The following is a 22,353-nucleotide window of genomic DNA, read 5'->3' on the forward strand; positions in this document are numbered from 1 at the left end:
AACAGTTGATGACTTTTTCAAATCCAATGTATTTTCCACGTAGATTCCATGTCACAATACGTTGAGAACTAAGTTGAAACAAAAGTTGATTAAACCAGTTTGTGTCCACTGGGATGTTAATTTTACTGTTTTTGAGTTGAATACTATTTACAGTTTTTTTTCTTCGAGTTGGCTGCTATGTTCATTTGAATGTTACTCCATTTTGGCCTTTGGCCGACTTCTGAATTGCTTCTCTCGCTGCATCAGTGTGTTTAATAAGAGATCAGACAGCGAAAGTATTTTTCTTTAAATAATTTTTATTGGCTGGTTCGAGCCAACGAGGGCAGTATTCAACCTCTGGGAGAGCTCTTACCATTCAGAAACCTCCGTCAGATGGGTCTTAGCATGTGGAAAATGCTTGGTTTCTTGCAACACAAAACATGTTTGAACTCACCTCATTCTGTTCCATTCATTAGTCCCAAGGCTGAGCGTTGCTTTAAACAGTGATTAAGAGTGAGCTCGTGCCACAGCTGTGGTGAAACACTCTTGCTAACTTTCCACTGCTAGATTCACATGTTCAGGTACTTCTTAACTTTTTAAACATTGTTTGGTTTTGTCTCTAGCTGAGAGACTCTAAGACTTTTGAAAAGTATGAGTTATTTAGTTTTTTATAATGGCCTTGTCTTTGTTGGAAGTCTCACTGGGTGAAGCCAGGACTGACTGGGTAGCAACCCAAGTCATCGGCTAACCGCCTCTAACAGTGTTTCAGTTCAAGAGGAGAAAATGTGTCAGAATGCTGAGCGTCTTTCCTCTATGACTTGTTCTCGATCACCGCGGGGGCGATCATCATGACGGTGGTCTTCAGGGGATAGTAGTGGCCACGCCAGGTCTTCCAGAAGACCCCCTGCTTCCTCTGATGCCTCTGCTTGGGAGGAGGGCTCATGAAGTAGCGGCCGTTCAGGTTGGAACGTCCACAGTTGCTGAACCACCAGCCACCTGGAGAAAGAGAACAAACATCTGGTTAGATTGGCATTGCTGCTACATTCCCAATTTGAGTCATAGAGAGATAAACCTTAGACTAAATAAATCTTAAATCGTAGACTAAATAAATCTTAGATATAATTCAGCAAAATAGTAACTTTGAACTTTGAAAAAGAGGAGACGTACCAGAGAGGTGTTTGGCACAGCTGATGTCATTGTTCTGGTCATTGTCTTGGCTGTGGATGGAGAAGTGCAGGCCGGAGGCCTCGGTAGCCAGGGTGCCCTCCAGGCTGCTGTTGGAGGTCTCTTGGATGTGGAGGGCATAGTGGCTCTCCTCCCCGCTGAGACGGATGGGGTACTGGATGCTCTCAGAATCACCCCTCCAGTCGGAGAACTTAACCTTGAGGATGTAGTCTGTGTCTTTGACCACGGCGCTCATCTTCTCAAGACCAAGCCAGAACTCACCTAGAGAGAGAGAGATCAAAATAAAGACAAAAACACAACACGGTTCACAAACTTTTTTGTCCAGACTCTGTACCTCAGATAGTCAGTATCAGTACACGTCATCAAGGTCTGTGTTCTAACAGGGCTTTGGCCTTTCCCTTTCGCTGGCACAAATATCCTATTTATAAATGACTCATTCAACTAGAACAAGAGCCTCCAGTTTCATATCTCTAAAGCCTTGAACTTCAAACTGTTATGTTGTCCAGCAGCCAACATAGAACTTGTTTGTGAGCTATGGGGCAAAAGTCCTCTCTGCCTCTGACAACTCCACTTGTTTTCTACTGAGGGAATTCACACCTGTGTGTATTGAAGTGGGGGGTTTGGTGGGTCCAAGCAGAAGTAGTCAAATATGACTGTTTTTATAATATTGTTCTGTAGGGACATAATTGCATAACATGTTTACCTTCCACTTAATAACTAGGTCAGATGTTCAGGAATCAGGATACATCTAGTTTCCCTATCTGGGTTCCCTATCATTGGCTTCTTCATTGTAGCTGGTTAATTCTGCAACTACGGCAACTTCGATGTCCTCAGGGTAAAAAAAATGTTATATGTTAAGTTCACACTACATTCACCCCATATTTTTGTTCAACACCTCTCTATCAAGTATTTTAACTACCTTTCAGATTTTATACCTCAATTTCACTGTTTTGCCCTTGTCCCTGACTCAAACTTATGAGCTTCTACTATGTTTTTCTATGAGAAAACATAATTACACATTATGTAATGTTATCTCCTAGAGAAAGAGTCAATTAAATACAACCTATATCAATATTTATTGTGAGTATGCCCTTTATATTGCTATTTACACAAAATATACCTGTCCTTTGGTAGTGGTGTCATTTCCACCACTGAGGGCACATTTTATTGTTATTAATTTCCAAACAGGCTGCAATTTCTTTATTTTGTGGTAGAATTTTGATTTTTAAAATATATTTGATGTATTTAGTGTAAACCATATGCTAGCTGTAATACTGGCCAAAGCATTCTAAGCAGTCTGTCTTTTTTCTCCAAAAACAGCAGAAGCGTCGTTTCCACCACAGTCATTTCCATCACAAACTTAACTGTGATGGAAATTACAGAACGTGGTGGAAATTACAAAAATCCATTATGTTATTACTTTTTACTTCGTTTTTAAAATTTTATTTATGTTTATTTAATCATGTAAATGACTTGAATCTAGAAACATAAGTAGTATTTTTCTTTGTTTTTCGAAGATGCCACATAAAACAGCACAGACATAGAAAGAAAATAAATAATGATCCTATACGATACCAGGAACATCTGCAAAAAGACAGAGAGATACTGGGGAAAAAAAGAGAAGAGAGAAGTGATATCTCAGTGACACCACCTCAGTCATAAGTGACACCACCTCAGTCACCAGATGACTTGCAGCCAGAACATGAGGCCATCATACCTGCCCCTAACTTACCTGCCCCCGATGCATGCCCTGATACCCCTTCCTCATGGTCTGCAACAGGAATGAAAAGTCTAATACTTGCTGGAAAGAAAAAGGTTGGAAGAGGTCGCTCAAAAACATAAAGATCTTTGCATGACAAATGTCAAACTTGATAAAGCTTAACGGAAAACTGAGAAATACAAAAAAAGATATGATCATCTGATGAAGAAAATGGATAGACAAGATTTCCCAAAGACAAAACAGAAAATGAAGGGAACTCCAAAGAACTTGAGAAGGATTTTCTTGTTTCAAAATGTCATCATTGCATAGTTAAAACAAAAGTATAAAAAAATGTGCAGTGCCAAGGACAAACAAGTGGCTTCAAAAAATGCTCAGAGGAAACATCCTGAGAAAGTACGGCCTGGCCAAAGCTGCAAACAGAGAATTTGGATTTTCAGCAAAAGCAATGAAGGAAAATGAAAACAGGCCATCTAGTCTTCAATACTCCAGGAAAAAAGCAGTGTAACATAATTAGCACAGACACAGAAGAGAAAATCACTAGATTCTATGAACGTGATGTCAACAGTAGAGCAACAACAGGGGAAAAGGACACACTAATGAGGAACAAAAAAAAAAGCAGAAGCGCTTGTTGAATGGAACCATTCAGAGCCTTTATCAGGATTTTAAGAGGGAATATTCAGAACCTGTATCAGGATTTTAAGAGGGAATATTCAGAGATTAAAATGTCCTACTATGAATTATTTTAAAGACATATTTTGAGGTTGCCAAGCCAACAGTCCAGGATAGGGACACATGCCTCTGCAAAACCCACGCCAACCTCCAGTACATGGTGGACAAACTACAGTATCACAAAGTGATCAGCTGCAGCAACAATGACAACCTTATTGAGTCTTTGTGCTGTGAGAACCTGAAGAAAGATGTAGACAGAGTTCTCCCTTTGCCAAGCCAAAGAGCATAAACATCTGACTTTGATACTGGTGAGCAGACATTGTGGTTTGAGTGGAAAAACTAAGCTGAAGAGAGAGAGAAGAAAAACAAAGAGGGAAACATGGAGAAGTTCACTGTACATTTGACAGTATAAGAAAAGGTGTGTGGCTCACTGCAGATTCTATTGGAGGACTTCTCCAAAGGATTGAAAGAGAAGTTGGGGAAACACATGTACAACATTCGACACCAATACTCCAAACTGAGAGAATTAAAAGGGAATCTGCAGAAAGAGGAGATCATCGTGCATATTGACTTTGCATAGAACTCAGGGGCGCAACTTTCACTGGGGATGGGGGGACATGTCCCCCTCACATTCTGAAATTGCATTTTAGTCCCCTCCAGTTTTATAATTTGAATGTGATACAAAATGAGGCAACGGTGTTCTTTAGGACCATGCAGACACCTCCGAGCGGTCGGGTAGGCTGTTTAGAGTGTTTATCCTACTGGATAAAACAAATTATAATATTTATTTCCCCCCCACTTCTAAAACCAAAGTTGTGCCACTGAGAAAACTACCTGTGTAAATACACCAGTGAAATCCAGGCAGTTCACTTTAGTGATTCTTACATGCAGGTGACCCTCCACACCTGTGTTGGACATACCACAAATGATACCGTTTCACTTTGCTCACTGAGTTCTTCTATACGGATGACCCCTCTGCAATCTGGGCTCATCCCTCAAAAACACTGGCCTACTTCCTTGAGCTCTGGCCAATTTTGGAATCTTACTTTTTCTTAAATTAATTAAATGTTCTACAATGGTTGTTGTTCAAAGTGTTTGCAATAAAATATTGTTTTCATTTTACATAGACGTAATTTCCACCACACCTTGTCATTTCCACCACACCCATATTTTTTGGTAAATTAGTATATTAGTATATTAGTATATTTGTTTTACATAGGGAAATCATATGGTTGTTATCATAATCTCACAAAAAGGTAGGGTGGAAATATCTTATTTTTTTATGATAAATAAAAAATTCTGCTGTCACAAAGGCAAGTTTATACATTCAGGCGTTGTGTTGAATGATTAATTTTTAGGAAAATCTTAAAAAGCACTTAAAATAATATTCAATGCAAGTTAAGTACAAATGTATAAGAAATGTGTTATAAAATAATTGTATGATAATTTCATTTTCAACAACAATTGATGTTTAATGATGTGATGGAAATGACATTTGTCTTTGGCTGTCTGAGAAAAATGACGAAAATATATACATTCCTGAATAGTACGATCACATCCATTATCAGATATTATTTCTAGACAAATCAAAGACGATTATAATACTGGTAAAATGGTGTTTCAATACATTTTAATTTCTGAAAGCTTGCCGGGCCAAAGTGCCCGAAGTTGCAGAATCACCCAGCTCTCCAGGTCTGTGAATGCTGAATGTTTGCAAATAAAGGGGCCTTATTGTGAAATGGGTTTATCAGTAGTTGTAAACCTAAGAAAGATAAAGAGTTAATCTTGTGCCCTAGTCTGACCTGCCCGGAACAAAAGAGAGCTCCTTGCTTAGTAGTAAACATGACCTTTCTCCCAGTTCTCAAGCAGACTTCCCCCTCAGCTGCCTGGTCTACTGATTACATGTGCCTCTCCTCAAATTCCACTACCCCCTCCACTCCTGCCTTCACGTTCTCTCCCCTCCTCCTCCCCTCCTGTTTGACATACATACACGTGCAAAGCAGCCAGTCAGTGACGTAGGAATGCATGGCCACTGCATGCACAAGGAATGCTCAGAGAGTACTATAGGAACAGCAGGCTCATTAAAAAAACACAGGTAAAATAGCTGTTTACACATGTGGAGCTTCAATTTCACACATGAAGCCATATTTTCACATTTATTAAAGAATAATACGTTTTCACCTCACGTGAATTGCAGTTTCACATGTAACATTTGAGGTTTCACATGTTAAAAATGTTCACATGTGAACATCGGATATGCAATTCCCCATGTGAAAGTGAGATTTTCACGTGAAACTGCAAATTAGAGGTTTTTACATAATTTTTTTCACATGAACTTGTAATTCCACATGTGAAAATCTCATTTGTAATTTCCATTATAACAAAACTCCACATGTGAAAATATCACTTTCACATGTAGAATTGCAGATTAAAATGTGGGGTTGAAATAATGTTATTCTCCTCACGTGAATTTTTTTTAACATGTTGCAGTAGAAATGTTTCCAAATGTGGAATTAGGGTGACCACAACACTTGAGTGTGCTGTTTCTGACCAACTTTCTCGCTATCGCTCTCAGAACGATCTTCTTGACCCTAACCAGACAGACTTCAAGACATCCCAACCCGAGCACTCCGTTCCACTACCTCTGGTCTCTTGGCCCTCCCAACCCTGCGGGAGGGCAGCTCCCGCTCAGCCCAGTCAAAGCTCTTCTTTGTCCTTGCACCTAAATGGTGGAACAAATTTCCCCCAACCTCTTTGAAGAGTACACTGCATGGTATGTACACTATGTACACATGGTAAGTATGTGGACATCCCTTCAAGTTCGTGGATTTGGCTATTTCTGCCACACCCATTACAGACAGGTGTATAAAATCAAGCACACAGCCATGCAATCTCAATAGACAAGCATTGGCAGCAGAATGGCCCGAACTGAAGAGCTCAGTGACTTTCAATGTGGCACCATCATAGGATCCCACCTTTTCAATAAGCCAGTTCATCAAATGTCTGCCCTGCTAGAGCTGCCCCGGTCAACTATAAGTGCTGTTGTGAAGTGTCTAAGAGCAGCAATGGCTTAGCTGCAAAGTGGTAGGCCACACAAGGTCACAGAACGGGACCGCCGATTGCTGAAGCGCATACAAATTCTGTCCGGCTTTGGTTGCAACACTCACTACCGAATTCCAAACCACCTCTGGAAGCAACGTCAGCACAAGAAGTGTTCGTTGTGAGCTTCATGAAATGGGTTTCAATGGCCGAGTAGCCGCACACAAGTGTAAAATCAACATGCGCAATGCCAAGCGTCGGCTGGAGTGGTGTAAAGCTCGCCACCATTGTACTCTGGAGAAGTGGAAACGAGTTCTCTGGTGTGATGAATCACACTTCATCATCTGGCAGTCCGACGGATTAATCTGGGTTTGGCAGATGCCATGATAACACTATCTGCCCCTAATGCATAGTGCCAACTGTAAAGTTTGGTGGAGGAGGAATAATGGTCTGGGGCTGTTTTTCGTGGTTCGGGCTAGGCCCCTTAGTTCCAGTAAAGGTACATCTTAACACTACAGCATACAATTACATTCTAGATGATTCTGTGCTTCCAACTTTGTGGCAACAGTTTGTGGAAGGCCCTTACCTGATTCAGCATGACAATGCCCCTGTGCACAAAGCGAGGTCCATACATAAATTGTTTGTAGAGATCGGTGTGGAAGAAATTGACTGGCCTGCACAGAGCCCTGACCTCAACCCCATCGAACACCTTTGGGATGAGTTGGAACGCCGACTGTGAGCCAATCCTAATCGCCCAACATCAATGCCTGACCTCACTAGTGCTCTTGTGGCTGAATGGAAGTAAGTCCCCACAGCAATGTTCCAACTTCTAGTGGAAAGCCTTCCCAGAAGAGTGGAAGAGTGGAGGCTGTTATAGCAGCAAAGGGAGGACCAAATCCATATTAATGCCCATGATTTTGGAATGAGATGTTTGACTTTTGGCCATGTAGTGTATACTAAATAACTCTCCTCCTTCTCTGCACCCTCTTAGGGGCTGGGTGTCTCAGGCTCTGCACACTCTTGGATTGGATCCTGCCTGGCAGACCGCTCCTACCAGGTGACGAGGAGAGGATCTGTGTCTGCACCACGTGCTCTCCCTACTGGTGTCCCCTAGGGCTCGGTTCTAGGCCCTCTCCTCTTCTCTCTATACACAAAGTCACTCTGCGTCGTCATATCCTCACATGGTCTCTCCTATCACTGCTATACAGATGACACTCAGCTCCTTTTCTCCTTCCTCCCTTCTGACATCCAGTTGGTGTCACACGTCTCTGCGTGCCTGGCAGATATCTCAGCTTGGATGTCGGCCCACCACCTCAAGCTCAACCTCGTCAAGACGGAGCTGCTCTTCCTCCCGCTCCAAGACCTCTCCATCACGGTTGACAACTCCACGGTGTCCCCCTCCCAGAGTGAAAATAACCTTGGCGTGACCCTGGACAACACCCTTCTCTGCAAACGTTCTCTGCAAACATCAAAGCAGTGACTTGCTCCTGCAGGGTCATCGTCTACAACATCCATCCAATGTGACCCTACCCCACACAGGAAGCGGAGCAGGTCCTAATCCACTTGTCATCTCCCGTCTGGACTTGGCTGGGCTCCCTTCTTGTGCCATCATACCCCTGCAATTTATCCAGAACGACGCAGCCTGAAGTATGACAGGGGATGAGGAGGCAATCTTTAGTTGCTACATCCATTTTTGGACATAAATGAATGATATGTACCCATTAATTCTTGAAGAATAAAACGTATAAATGCCTCATGTGCTTAGTTCAACTGTCGTATTCCATCAGAAGCCAAAATATAAGCTTGTTTAACTCCAATGTTTGTAAACAAAGTAACAAACAACCACTGTATAGCCTAAAAACATGATTAAAAGTATCATTTCTATATCATGGATGGTCAGTCTTAGCATCCATAGTCCTGTCTATGAATGAGAAATGTAACCTCAGATTAATAGACAGAACTATGGATGTAACGACTGACCATCCATTATATCACAACTATAGTTGTAACCATGTTTTGAGCCATAATAGTGTTTGTTTACATTTACTTTGTTTACTAACGTTGGAATAAAACAAGTTTATATTCTGGGTTCTGATGGGGTACGAGCTCATGAGGCATTTGTTTTATAAGTTATATTCTTCAAGAATCAATGGGTACAAATCATTAATTTATGAGTCCAAAAATTGACGTAGCAACTGCTTATTGCCCCTTGAATAGAGTAATAGTGTTATTATATGGTGCAATCCTTTAGTGTGTGAGCTGCTTTTGTTGCATTAATATCAAGCAAAACTTCTGCAGTCAAGAACAAAATTCTTATAGCAAACAAAAATAATTATATTAAAAGCAAAACACAAACTCAAAAGTAACATATTGCAAAGTCGGTCCCGGGATGGGAGACTAAATTGTAGCTGGAAGTGGTGATAGATAAACATGTGGAAAAAAATGTCACATGGGAATGTATTTTTTCACGAGGGAAAAACACTACATGTGAATCTTCACACATAAAAAAAATATATATATTTATATATTTCACGTGTCCGACAACCACGTGATTTCTTCATGTGGTCTTTTTTTGATACTCAATTCTGGTCATTGGCTCACTTCTGGATTGTGTTTCCAGCTGCATCAGTGTGTTTGATCAGAGATCAGACAGAGAATTGGCTGTTTCATGCCAAAGATCAATTTCATTGGCTGGTTCATGCCAAAGATCAATTTCATTGGCTGGTTCATGCCAAAGATCAGTTTATTTTCTCTTAAAAAAACAACAGCAATTTTACACAACTGGAAAACTTGAACTAGACCATATAAATTATAAACAGGTGATAGCAGAAATATATAAAGATTCTTTACAACTTATAAATAAAGAAGATACAAAGAAACCTCAAGTCATCGACAAGAACACTAGAGAATTTTACAAGTTACAGTCAAGGTTCTGAAGAGACAGTCGACATTCATTCATCATACACTAGACAGAAATAGATGACTCTGGTCATTTTAAGAACAGTCAATGTGACTGAAAGATAAAAAATCTCCACAAGTACACAACAGTGTTTCGTGAGCTTACTTTGATTCAAAATAAAACTGCAGGAGAAGTAGGTTTACATTGTACAGAAGCTGGAATGGTGTTTGCTCCATAGAATAACTTAAAATTTAGACAATGAAACCACCAGTGTTGAAAAATACTTTACACATGTTCTGTCTCATTACATCCTGTAATTCTGTAATTCTAGATTACAGTGATTATTTCTTTATATAATGCCTTTGGAAAGCTAATGGCATTACTTTCATGTGGAAAAACAACAAATTGTTTCAGTCACCATTTGGTCCATACAATCGGATTAAGAAACTCTCTAGAGTTGCCCCACTTGTACAACTACAGTGTTCATGCTGACAAGACTTTGCTCTAGCTAGAAATCACTGTTAAAGCTCTGGGAGAGCTCTTGCATTCAGAAACCCCTGTCAGATAGGTCTTAACGTGGAAAATGCTTGGTTTCTTGCAACACAAAACACATGTTGGAACTCGCCTCATTCTGCTCCATTCAGTGATGCAGTCTGAGAGGCCCAAGGTTGCTTTAAACAGTGATTAAGAGTGAACTCATACCACAGCTGTGGTGAAACACCCTTGCTAACTTTCCACTGCTAGATTCACATGCACATGTACTTTTTAACATCTTAAAGATACATTTATGCATTGTTCGGTTGTGAATCTAGCTGAGAGACTTTAAGACTTTTGAAAAACAGAGAATTGGAAACATGGAGCCCATTCAAGTATGAGTTATTTCATTTTTTATAATGGCCTTGTCTTTGTTGGAAGTCTCACTGGGTGAAGCCAGGACTGACTGGGTAGCAACCCAAGTCATCGGCTAACCGCCTCTAACAGTGTTTCAGTTCAAGAGGAGAAAATGTGTCAGAATGCTGAGCGTCTTTCCTCTATGACTTGTTCTCGATCACAGCGGGGGCGATCATCATGACGGTGGTCTTCAGGGGATAGTAGTGGCCACGCCAGGTCTTCCAGAAGACCCCCTGCTTCCTCTGATGCCTCTGCTTGGGAGGAGGGCTCATGAAGTAGCGGCCGTTCAGGTTGGAACGTCCACAGTTGCTGAACCACCAGCCACCTGGAGAAAGAGAACAAACATCTGGTTAGATTGGCATTGCTGCTACATTCCCAATTTGAGTCATAGAGAGATAAACCTTAGACTAAATAAATCTTAAATCGTAGACTAAATAAATCTTAGATAGAATTCAGCAAAATAGTAACTTTGAACTTTGAAAAAGAGGAGACGTACCAGAGAGGTGTTTGGCGCAGTTGGTGTCGCTCTTCTGGTCATTGTCTTGGTCGCGGGTGGAGAAGGGCAGGCCGGAGGCCTCGGTAGCCAGGGCGCTCTCCAGGTTGCCGTTGGAGGTCTCTTGGATGTGGAGGGCGTAGTGGCTCTCCTCCCCACCGAGACGGATGGGGTACTGAATGCTCTCAGAATCGTCCCTCCAGTCGGAGAACTTAACCTTGAGGATGTAGTCTGTGTCTTTGACCACGGCGCTCATCTTCTCAAGACCAAGCCAGAACTCACCTAGAGAGAGAGAGAGATCAAAGGAGTTAAAACCTGATCCGTGGCTGTGGTAGCATGTGCAAAGTCTCCATACATGTGTCCAGATATCTCAGTGTCTTCGTAAATTTAAAGGATCTGATAGTAACAGGGCTGGTAATCACTTTATCTAATTTAACAGGAATAGACCATGCGATTTGGTCACTTCTGGCACCTAAAGCCACCAGGGACATTAAAGCTGGAGATTAGAGGGTTGTTTATGCCAAACCTACCATATCAAAATCCATTTGATTCCTCGATCTTTATATCTACAATCCTGTATCAGTGTTAGTATCACTGCTTGTTAATCAAACTGAACCGGGAGGTTTCGGGTCAAGAGCTCTGTGTTGTACTGTTCTATGCTGTGGATGTGGGTGGTACTGTCCGACCCTCGGTGTGACCTCGCTAGCTAGCTCCAGAGGAAAGTAATTGAGGGAGATGATAAAAGACAACAGAGGATATATTTACCATTCAGACTGCCAAAGCCGCTCTGGTAGGCCTGCCATAGCTGGTCAAAGTCAACTGAGCCATCCTGGCGCCTCTGGATCACGGTCCAGCCACCTTCTGTAGAGTGGAAAGAAAAAGAGCAGTGGGATTAGTATTTTTTTTACTACTGCCAACTGTCATACATGTACGGATACAATATGTTCATAAACTAAGCTATAGGGTAACCTTATACGGTGAACCAAAATCCTGGCTAACTCCACTTACCAGTTGTCATTTCGCAGAAGACTTCAAAGGATTGGGAGTTTAATGGCTGAATGGTGTACACTCCCCTGGCCGTCTCGCCTCTCAGGAACAGCTCATGGCAGTCTGAGGCCATCTCTGAAAAAAACAAAGACAAAAACACAACACGGTTCACCAACTGTTCTCCCACACTTCGTATCTCAAGACAGTATCAGTACACATCGTCAAGGTCTGTGTTCTAACAGTGCCTTGGCCTTTCCCCTTCGCTGGCAGAAATATTCTATTTATAAATGACTCATTCAACTAGAAAACAAAAACTCTGGTTTCTTATCTTGAGCGCCTTGAACAGCAGCCAACATAGAACTTGTTTGTGAGCTATGGGGCAAAAGTCCTCTCTGCCTCTGACAACTCCACTTGTTTTCTACTGAGGGAATTCATACCTGTGTGTATTGAAGTGGGGGGTTTGGTGGGTCCAAGCAGAAGTAGTCACTTAAGTCAAATATTACTGTTTTTAAAATATTATTTTGTAGGGATGTTTACCTTTCACTTAATAACTAGGTTAGATGTTCAGGAATCAGGATACATCTGGTTTCCCTATCTGGGATCCCTATCATTGGCTTCTTCATTGCAGCTCTCCAGGTCTGTGAATGCTGAATGGCCCATAAAGAGGCCTTATCGTGAAGTGGGTTTATTAGTAATTGTAAACCTAACAAAGCTCAAGAGTTAATGTTCTGTGCCCTAGTCTGACCTGCCCGGAACAAAAGAGAGCTTAGTAGCGATTGGTTGCTGTGCATATGAGGTAGAATGAGATAGAGACAGCCAGGCAGCATCAACAAAAGGTATGGGGGGCCCAGTGGCTGTCATGTGCCTGATGAGGCATGAGATGGTGCACACCCTTAATGTTTTCCAGAAAAGAGTTCAAGTTTATATAATGCCGACTTGATAGATACTGCATTACGTTCATCGGCGATGATGCTCTTTATCAGCACCAATTGTCTAAATAAATATTTTAATTGAATTGGAGCCAATCAATCGATATTGGTTTTGGTTGGATTGATATTGATTTGACTTGGTTGCTATTGAACAAACATAAGAGCAGACCACGGAACCCCAATGCATCACTCTTCTGGAATAAACCTTTTAGGCCGAAGCATGAACTCTATTGGTTAACGGGTACGTGGTTGTGGTCGCGGTTTGCCTTGGGGTCAGGGTTTCCTCTCAACTTTGGCACACTTCTCATTCATCTACGGCCGGAGAAGCAGGGGTCTACGGGGATGGGGAGAGGGGAAGGAGGGATGGAGGAGGGGAAAGAGGGACTTTTGACTACTCTGATAGATCTGGGGGAAAGGTTGCACATTCTTGAGGGATGTATCACTGTTTTATGGTGAGAGGGAAAAATGGGAGGGCTGGAAGGAGGGAGCAAGGAGGTATGCAGTCAGTGCCTTCAAAACAACAAAGGATGTATGTACAAAGTTCACCAGACTAAATTATACCGCCTCCTTTTCCTTGCCTTCTTTCATGACTTTTCTGGCTCTGGGCCAAATGACCTAATCTGAGGAACATACACTCTTAATAAAAAGGGTTCCAAAACGGTTCTTCGGCTATCCCTATAAAGAAACCTTTAATGTTCCAGGTAGAACTCTTTTGGGTTCTATGTAGAACCCTCTGTGTGAAGGGTTCTACATGGAATTCAAAACAGTTCTACTTGGAACCAAAAGGGTTCTCCCTAGAACCAAAAGAAGAACCCTTTTAGGTTCTAAATTTGCAAAAGGTCCCCCTCCTCCGTCCCAAACTCCATCAGATTTGTGAGTTATCCATCTGTGATGGGGATGTGACCCTGAGTTAACACTGTCCGAGACAGCTGAACTATCCCCCAATTGGAGTCCAGCCAGATGACTTGTTTCTTTCATAGAATTCCTGAAATCCTGCTGACGTCAGAATTTGCTGTGAGACGACTCATTGTGTTCTGCTGGGTGACTGCATCTCACAATTCTGGGCCTGTGGGTTCACCTTTCACCTACTTTCCTCAGTGGCTATCAGACAGTGGGAAATAGTGTAAAACCCACTATTTAGATAGAACCACAAGTCACGTTGCTTTGACTGAGAAAGCGATAATTGACTTATTTTAACAGGCAATATACTGAAATGGTATGTATGATAATGTTACTTTCTTTTTCAATCAACTCTGAGTAGGTCAATCACATATCTGACCAACATCCATAAAGTGACATTGTTCGCATAGGTCACATTCAGAGTTAAATCATGACTCACATATCCTGTATAGGCCTATTGATTCATTCATATCCCTCAATGCTGACTTTTTAGTGACACCAGACCCCAGCTAGAGCACTAAACAGGAACTTGCCATGAGTTAATCATTGTTCCATTGCCAGAAATCCTGGAACTAGTGTCTGGACTTTTCCCTACTTGGCCATGATCAAGCTACATATAGCACTGATGAAAGCCCACATTATGAGCTGGCCACAGAAGTACAGTTCAGATGTTAACAGCTGTCTGGTTTGGGTGTAGGTTGAGGACATCATGATCACTTTTACAATTACTGTACTACTGTATTAAGTGTGTAAGCTAACTCCATTGACACTTCCTACTGTGATCTTTTTCTTTATACTGTGAATATATTATATTTACTGTGAACCCAATGAAAACGTTCCTTCAGACAAGTAATGTACTTTTTCAGTCATTGGTAGGTGCATTAATTGGCATGGCCAATCACCTGTGCGTCATTTTTCGCGGGCTTGGGGCAGATAGATACGCGCAGGCAATTATCTGCTAATTACTGTCTAACCTTCACGTCATTTAGAGGGAACTCCAGTTAAACTTAATGTTTTAAGCCTCGTATTGCCTCAAAGCAGATGGCATGGGAGGTCAATATTTGTCTGGGCGTCAATTTAAACAACGGATTTGACATGAAGCTTGGTTTTACTTACCGATGGGTGAGTCGCGCTGCTCAATGCTGCCATTTTGAACGGTCTCTTCTGGTTTACGCCTGAATGCTGGTCTCTCTTTTTTCAGCTGAATCTGAGTGAGCAAGGAAAACGACGTTTTAAATAATTCATAATACATAATAGCCTCATGAATTGTTTAAATAATTATACATGGGTCAGTGATATTCACCGAATGTTTCATACCTGGTGTTGCAGGGTCCTGATGCGCACGTTCTGCTTTTCAAGTTTATCTTGCTGGAGTTGGATTCTGTTGACCAGGTCATCAATACGTTTATTCTGAGCTTCCAGCATCCACTGAAAGAAAACAGACAGGTACCCTGTTAGTCTTTCTCCTGTGACATAATTTTAAGTAGCCTATGTTTCTTATAACATAGGAATAGCCCACCACAAAGCCGATATTGTGATCTGTGTTTTTAGACTATAACTATGTGCTTGTACTTTGAATGGGGGCGCATTTCACATAGCCTATCCGAGCACATTCAACAGCTTTTGTAATTTCCAACCAGGTAGTCTGGTCACAATAACGCGGGGGTTTCCATCCCACAAAAAAAGTCAATGTCAGGTCTTATAGCAGCTCCACGTGATCTTTAAATCAAGAGTGACATTTTCCTCTACTGGGCTATGTTCCAAATATCATGGTTTAAATATCATTCACACATTCTGAAACGAATGCGTGCAGTTCCTTTGTCTGGCCAACGTTTAGCACGTAGTCCACGCACTCCAGCACAATAAACACACCCACTGGCATGCCTTCAGACATTGCTTCAGGCTGAATATCTATAAATCCCTTTGAGTCAATGTAAATAATCCCAGACCAACTGTTATTGTCCATCAAAGTGCATCTATTGTCCCCCTCCAGTTGTTCCTCTGAACATCAGTAAATAGGCCATTTGCCAAACTATTATGCATGACTAATGTAGGAGAAAGTATAATACTAGTAGCCTACTGTATTATGCATTACTTAATGTTAATCAATTCATCTATTTGCTGTGGTGTTTTGTTATGTTATTGCAGTAAATTAATAGTAAATTAATATGCCAGGCTGCTCACTGCAAAACGCATTGTATGGTAATGCCTTCATTCAACTGAAGCAATCTAAATTGAAGTGATCAGAAATGAATGGATACAATGGAAACTGCAGAGAAGTAAACTCACAAACGGGGAGACATGCAGCAGTTAGCTTACAGTCTGTCTTGTTAGGAATCTATTTTTATCTCAGGTAATTTGATTCCCTCCTTACCTGAATGATGCGTGCATCGCTGTAGTTGCCTGTGTTGCCCATGTTCATGTCGGGCAGCCCCTCTCCCTGCAGCATGTCATCCATCTTCTCTTCCAGCTTGTTCATCCTCTCATCCACCCTCTTCCTCTCCTGCTGCATCTCCTCTGTCTTCTCCCTCAGCTCGGCCGTCTCGTTGAGCACCTGGACCTCCCTGTCCTCCAGCCCCCGGGCCTTGGCCTTCAACACCTCGCCCTCCGCCTGCAGCCTCTGGCTCTCCTTGCCCAGGTCCGCTGCAGTGCCGTTGAAGACCTTCAGCTTGGCAGTGATATCCCTCATCTGGCCCTTGGTTTTGTCCACATGCTCCTTGAGGCCTTGGCCTAGCTGGAGCAGGCCATGGGCGATCACATTCACGTCGTCCCACGCTGCATACTGCATCTTCTTCTCCTTCCCGCTGGTGGCTGAGCCTCCTCTCCTTTCGAAGGGGTTGCCGGTGGCCATCAGAATAACCAGGCAATGAGTCAGGGTTGCTAGTGTTGTCTTCATTGTTGCCTGATTTCCTTTGTTTGTTCGTTGGCTCAGGTTCTTGGTAGTTTTTTTGTCAGGTGGTTTGCAGAAGCACCCTTCTCTTTCCAGTTTGTTGCTTGAGCTCAAGATCCTACCTCTCTGTGCAGAGCACTTTGGTTTTATACTTTCAGAGCCCTTCAACTCCAGCTGGCTGGCTGATCTGATTGGCTGGCCGAGCAGAGGGGGGAGAGCTGCTCTCAGGTTTCTCCCCCGCTCAGTTAACTCTTTATGTCAAGCGATGGTGTGAGAGGGGAGCAAGGGATGTAACAATGAAGCCAATTTCATCACTACCTGTAAAATACAGTAAACAAAGAGATTTCAGTCAAATTATTATAATTATTAATAATTACTAATTATTGCACATTGACATGCACAGCTGTATAATAAAAGACAGCTTTATGTGCAAACACATCCAACTACTCATAATGTTTCTACTATCACTATACTGTCTCTATCATTCAGTACCCAGAAAAGGGGTTCAGACATGTCAGTGCACTTACATTGACAATCACACAGCTGTATGGTAAAGGATAGATGAACTCACTTTGTGTAATAAACTTGATGACGTAACAAAGAAATGGTTGATATCACTTCAAACAAGAGAGGAAAGCCTATGCTGATTGATACTTTACACCGGTTACTTTGCTGTTGATAATGTTATTGTTATGGTGTGATAATGCTATGGCGTGACAATGCTATGATAACGTTATGGTGCAATTATGTTGCGATAACGGCACGGTGCGATAATGTTACGACAACGCTATGGTGGGATAACGTTGCGATAATGGTAGGACAATGGTACAGTGGGATAATGTTACAATAATGTTATAGTGTGATAATGCTGTGATAATGTTATGGTGTGATAATGTTATGACAATGTTATGGTGTGACTTGAACATAATATAAAAATGACAAGTTACCATTACTTTCTATAAAGAGGTTAGGTAGTTATTACAGGTAAAGCTAAGTGTATGTTATTTTCCGAAACGCTTAAAAATCAGATTATTTATGTGTATGTAACAGTATAACTTTAGTCCGTCCCCTCGCCTGAACCAGGGACCCTCTGCACACATAAATAACAGTCATCCACGAAGCATCGTTACCCATCACTCCACAAAAGCCGCGGCCCTTGCAGAGCAAGTGGAACCACTACTTCGAGGTCTCAAAGCGAGTGACGTCACCGATTGAAACACTATTAGCGCGCACCACCGTTAACTAGCTAGCTATTTCACATCCGTTACACTCACCCCTCTTTTGACCTCCTCCTTTTCCGCAGCAACCAGTGATCCGGGTCAACAGCATCAATGTAACAGTATAACTTTAGTCCGTCCCCTCGCCCATACCCGGGCTCGAACCAGGGACCCTCTGCACACATCAACAACAGTCACCCACGAAGCATCGTTACCCATCGCTCCACAAAAGCCGCAGCCCTTGCAGGGCAAGGGGAACCACTACTTCAAGGTCTCAAAGCGAGTGACGTCACCGATTGAAACGCTATTAGCGCGCACCACCGCTAACTAGCTAGACATTTCACATCGGTTACATGTATGTACATTGGATGGTGCCCACATTGATCGTGCCCCCGCTTATAAATATTTTGGCATCAGGATTGATGAAAAGCTATGTTTCAAAAAGCATATTGATGAGTTAGTTACGAAGTTAAGAATTAAAGAATAAGGATGGGCTTTTATTCAATTTTTGCCTAAAATGACATACCCAAATCTAACTGTCTGTAGCTCAGGCCCTGAAGCAAGGATATACATATTCTTGATACCATTTGAAGGGAAACACTTTGAAGTTTGTGGAAATGTGAAAAGAATTGTGCACTTTCCTCAAACAATAGAATGGTATTCTTTCACTGTAATAGCTACTGTAAATAGGACAGTGCAGTTAGATTAACAAGAATTTAAGCTTTCTGCCAATATCAGACATGTCTTTGTCCTGGGAAATGTTCTTGTTACTTACAACCTCATGCTAATCACATTAGCCTACGTTAGCTCAACTGTCCCACAGGGGACCCACCAATCCCGAATAAGCTTTAAAGGAATAGGGCATGTCTTTCATTAAATAGCAGAAAACAAACAATTCAGTCGACATTTATGCTCGTTATAGATTATGTCAATATCGTCGAATGAATGCAGTTGCCACTGCAATTGAAACCAGTGGACGCAGTTAATAATAGCACACAGTACACATCCATGCTTTCTGTATCAGAAAGTAAGCTGTCCGTCTTTGAAGTCTCGTAGATCGAAGAATTGCGCTATTTGTGTTTATAAAGCCCTCTTACACAAACTTCCACCGTACCTCACTTCATTGTTAACTTACAGAAGTATGAGCTATCAAGACCCGATCTCAGGGAAGGATAACTCTGGAGATCCCTTCGATCTCCACTGAGTCAGGGAAGGATAACTCTGGAGATCCCTTCGATCTCCACTGAGTCAGGGAAGGATAACTCTGGAGATCCCTTCGATCTCCACTGAGTCAGGGAAGGATAACTCTGGAGATCCCTTCGATCTCCACTGAGTCAGGGATGGCTGACTCAGGAGATTCCTTGTGTCTCCAAAGAGTTAGTTAATTTTGCTTTTAGTTTTTTAGCACCTTGTGGAATAATCTAAAACTGGATGATTTGTTGCCTTGAGGGCAATTCATAATATGAAACATAGCTTTTTGTCAATCCAGATGCCCAAATATTTATTATGGCTGATTGAGGATCTTTTTACTGAAGAATGTGTTTGTTTTCTATGATTGTGTTTTGCATCTTTGTTTTGTTTTTCGTAGCGCATTGATGTATATATTTTGGTGAATATTTCTTTAATTACAGCACTCTTCTGTAAAAGAGACCTTGGTCTCAGCATGATAACGGGTTTTTGATAAACAAGGCTTTAATAGCTCAAAATGTTACATTGCATATAAATGTGCATAGATAATAATTTGACAAAATATATCCAGTGTGTGAATAGACATTCTGTCTTGCGTCCTCCATAAAGAAGAATGACTGATTATACTTAGTTAAAGGAAGTCCAGCCAGGTCTATAATTATTGGCCCCTTGATAAAGATGAACAAAACATTTATAATACAAATACTGAGCTATATTGTATGCTAAAAAATATATATGTATTTTCATGTAATCTGACCATAGTACCGGTTCCAATCCAAGTGCCAATGCCGCTTATCAAACTCCAGGCAGTGCTTTGTTCAAATGACATGAAAATAGACACCAGTGGTGGGTTTGGCGTTGAAAAACAGAAGCATATGCAGCGTACCTCATATGGTAAAATATGGTGTTGGATTATTGATGTTATGGGGCTATTTTGCTTCCACTGGTCCTGGGGCCCTTGTTAAGGTTTTGCCAATAATTATGTACCTGACTGTACTTCTTAATAAACTGAATATAATTTCAAGTCTAGATTTGTTTTGAAGCCAGTACAGAGAAAACACAATCGGAGAAACAGCTATTTGAGGCAGCCTAATTGTATGGCTGGGATAAATTGAAGCTGGTTGCGGATGTGTGAGGTCACTGGCACTGTGTTGGACGTCAGGAAGAACGCGCTGTATGATTTGGCCTGAGGTAGTCCTCTGTTAGACTTGCTGTGAGGTAGGAGCAGTGTGAGAATTAGGGGAAAGTTCACGCATAGAAAATGTCCAAGTTAAGGCAATTCCCAACATTCAGATGTAACACCCCAGCACGGAGAGCACGGGGAGCACGTAGGCGATTCATGACCTGGGGCTAGACCACAAAGAAAAGTTAACCCCCTCTTGTCTGCACCGGAGGCTAAGTAGGTGAAAGGTAACCAGCAGACTTCTTACTGTGCTTGGCAGGGAAAATCACTGCAGTTGAACTATAAATCATTACTAACGCTGCTGAAATGTAACAAACATCCGTTAGTTTGATTAAGGATCAGGGAGTTTATGAAGACAGTCAAAGAACAATCATTTTTATACAAAAAATAATATTTTGTTGCCCAATCTTAGGAAGGATATAGATTTACTCTAAATAAGAACCTTTGTAAAACAATTGTTTATACGACTTAGCCTAAGCCAAATGAGTTATCGAATAACATTCATAAGGTCAGAGTAACTGACAGAGACTAGTTGAATGGAAACAGATGTGTTGCTGAAGGCTTTTGAAGAGCCGGAAAAGCTGACAATTATTTGTCTGTGGCAGGAACATGCAAGAAAGAACATTGTAGCCTGTCCACAAACGTGCCGTCATACTGTATCTCAGGACTAGTAATATTGAATAATGTTAACACAAATTGAACTAACATACTCACTGGTTACTGATTACAAATGGAAGGAATGTGTATGTGCTTCTGGGGACATTACCGATGGAGTGAGGAGGGGTCCTTGGAATTTGGGGGTGTAAAAGACAGTGTTGCTTTAGGGGACTGGAAGGGTCCCCAAGCCTTCCACTCCCTTCCTGCTGGAGTATGCAAACCAAGCCATGACTGGGCCTGCTGATGTCTGAGAAACGGCAGGTTTTCTGGAAGCCAGATGGGAGAGGAAGTTGCCCACGACTTACTGTTTGAACATGTAGTTATGCTAGTGTTTCACTGATAGTGTGACTGACGGACTGTGTCACAAACCACAGCATGTTCTAATCACATAATCATTCAGTCAATGTTAAATGTTGGCTTTAAATATGTTTTACAGATGTTACTATATTGCCTATTTTTAGATAGTTTCTTATTTGGGGATGTTTAATTCCCATGGGTACAATATCTTGTTGGCAGTGATTGAGACAGGAAATGACACAAAAGACAGCTGCAATAAGCCAACCTTTCCTGTCTTGGAAATGTCAGTTTGTTACTACAGTGTAATTACCATTCCACAATGAAACATGTACTTTGAATTAATACCTCAAGCCCTGTTTTTATCATAAGTGACTGTCAGAGTGTAATGATTAAGTTGTTTCCATGAAGAATCACCTTACTCTTTAACATGGTTGTACCTAACCAAACAAGATTCAATTGATTTCAGTATTATTTACATTATGGAAGAGAACCAGCATACACAATATAAACCAAGGAAGGAAGGACTCAATATTCTCTGTCAATAGTTATATGCAGGACATTCCTAGGAGACTGGCTAAACAGGGGTTTTAACTAAGAAAAGTCAATGATGCTGGAGGCTATGGGAATTTGGCGCCTTCCAGCCGTCTGTGACTGATCATCACCCGAACCACACCTACAGCTGCTTATTCAATTCCAAAATGGCCGCTCTCTCAGCATGACGACCTTTTACCTAGATTCTAAATGCAGAACATCTGTATGGCCCACTGAAGTCCAACAGTCATTCACATATAGGGAAGGATGGATACCACATGCTCAGAATGAATGCTGAAATGGTGGACCCCGGTTTCCATGAATACGAGATTGTCTTTATTTGTTTAAACTTTGTTTCAACATTTTTACACATGTATTTTTTTTCCTTACAATGTACACTGGACAAACTGTTCAAAAATAACATCTTATATTAGAATTGAGTAACTAAGAAATTAATTGATATTCAATGGATGGAATCACTCCATTGGATTCATTTTCCTAATTTCTGTCAAATGACTAATGCTGTATTGTCAGGAAGTGACCTACCTAGGTATGTAGCTAAATATACAGAAAGCTGACAAAATAAAGGAATCACCAACATAAAGTGTCTTAATAGGGCATTGGGCCACCACAAGAGCTTCCATGTTTTATTTAACTAGGGAAGTCAGTTAACAAATTCTTATTTACAATGACGGCCTA

General features: G+C 41.5%; 2 protein-coding genes across 4 annotated transcripts; both read right to left on the reverse strand.

Annotated features, from left to right (window-relative positions):
* Positions 1–276: 276 nt before the first annotated feature.
* LOC109871821 (angiopoietin-related protein 4-like) lies at positions 277–3,467 on the reverse strand. Of its 3 annotated transcripts, none has more exons than XM_031806789.1 (3): positions 2,897–3,467; positions 1,147–1,425; positions 277–975 (listed from the first exon to the last, which is right to left on the reverse strand). In XM_031806789.1, exons 2-3 carry the CDS (start codon positions 1,397–1,399, stop codon positions 791–793), a joined length of 438 nt encoding a protein of 145 aa, XP_031662649.1. In that variant the 5' UTR covers positions 1,400–1,425; positions 2,897–3,467; the 3' UTR covers positions 277–790. The 3 variants fall into 3 exon arrangements, with proteins under 3 accessions (XP_031662649.1, XP_031662648.1, XP_031662647.1); XM_031806788.1 differs by lacking the exon at positions 2,897–3,467 and adding an exon at positions 1,499–1,620; XM_031806787.1 differs by having other exon boundaries at positions 1,147–3,387.
* Positions 3,468–9,287: 5,820 nt separating this feature from the next.
* On the reverse strand, positions 9,288–16,718 carry LOC109871672 (angiopoietin-related protein 4). Its single transcript, XM_020462618.2, has 7 exons — positions 16,066–16,718; positions 15,009–15,119; positions 14,808–14,898; positions 11,884–11,997; positions 11,641–11,736; positions 10,879–11,157; positions 9,288–10,707 (listed from the first exon to the last, which is right to left on the reverse strand). The coding sequence occupies exons 1-7, from the start codon at positions 16,585–16,587 to the stop codon at positions 10,523–10,525; spliced, it is 1,398 nt and encodes a 465-aa protein (XP_020318207.1). The 5' UTR covers positions 16,588–16,718; the 3' UTR covers positions 9,288–10,522.
* Between the last annotated feature and the right edge of the window lie 5,635 nt (positions 16,719–22,353).

This window comes from Oncorhynchus kisutch, linkage group LG27 (assembly GCF_002021735.2).
Source record: "Oncorhynchus kisutch isolate 150728-3 linkage group LG27, Okis_V2, whole genome shotgun sequence".
In the NCBI taxonomy this organism is placed as follows: Eukaryota; Metazoa; Chordata; class Actinopteri; order Salmoniformes; family Salmonidae; genus Oncorhynchus; species Oncorhynchus kisutch.